We start from the raw sequence: 564 nt of genomic DNA on the forward strand, positions 1-564 counted from the left end.
AAAAGAGAAGCGTATGTTTCCTGATCGCTTTCAGGGAGGAGTGCTAATAGGAAAGGGGTTGTAGGAGACAGGGGAAATAAGGAAATGGAGACATGTAGCCGAGCAAGAATGTCTCGACCCAATAAGGGAATGGGACATTGAGGCATGACCAGAAATGAGTGGGAAAAAGGAGAAGGAACGCCTTCAATATGGCAAGTTAGTGGAGGCATTTTGCGGGGGTATGTATGTTTTCCTCCTACCCCGACTGTAGGAGAAATGTTAAGTGTGGTTGGGCCCTGAAACTTCTTTAAGACCGAGAAAGTGGCTCCTGTGTCCAGGAGGAAGGAGACGGGTCGGCCATCAACGACAATGGTCACCCTTGGCTCGCTTTTAGTGATGGTCATGGTCGGGAAGGAGCCAGGGCCCCGTCAGTCGTCGTCTTCTTCAGACAGTCCACCTACCAGAGGTGCTTGAGGCGCCTGGGATGGCTGGGGCTTGCTAGGCCAATCTCCCTCTCGGGTGAGTGGACAGTCGGAGCCCCAATGCCCCATTTTTTGGCACTTAGGACATGGCTTGGTGGGCCTT

At 52.7% G+C, this 564-nt stretch overlaps 1 protein-coding gene across 1 annotated transcript in view; it reads left to right on the forward strand.

The window, feature by feature from the left end:
* Nucleotides 1-348: 348 nt before the first annotated feature.
* The window catches only part of RAB23 (RAB23, member RAS oncogene family), a 26,380-nt gene continuing 26,164 nt past the window's right edge, over nucleotides 349-564 (forward strand). The window contains exon 1 of the mRNA XM_008572187.1: nucleotides 349-445. Coding sequence (XP_008570409.1) covers nucleotides 349-445 — 97 coding nt within the window. The remainder of the gene's footprint in view (nucleotides 446-564) is intronic.

The sequence above is a fragment of the Galeopterus variegatus genome, unplaced genomic scaffold (genome assembly GCF_000696425.1).
Source record: "Galeopterus variegatus unplaced genomic scaffold, G_variegatus-3.0.2 Scaffold763, whole genome shotgun sequence".
In the NCBI taxonomy this organism is placed as follows: Eukaryota; Metazoa; Chordata; class Mammalia; order Dermoptera; family Cynocephalidae; genus Galeopterus; species Galeopterus variegatus.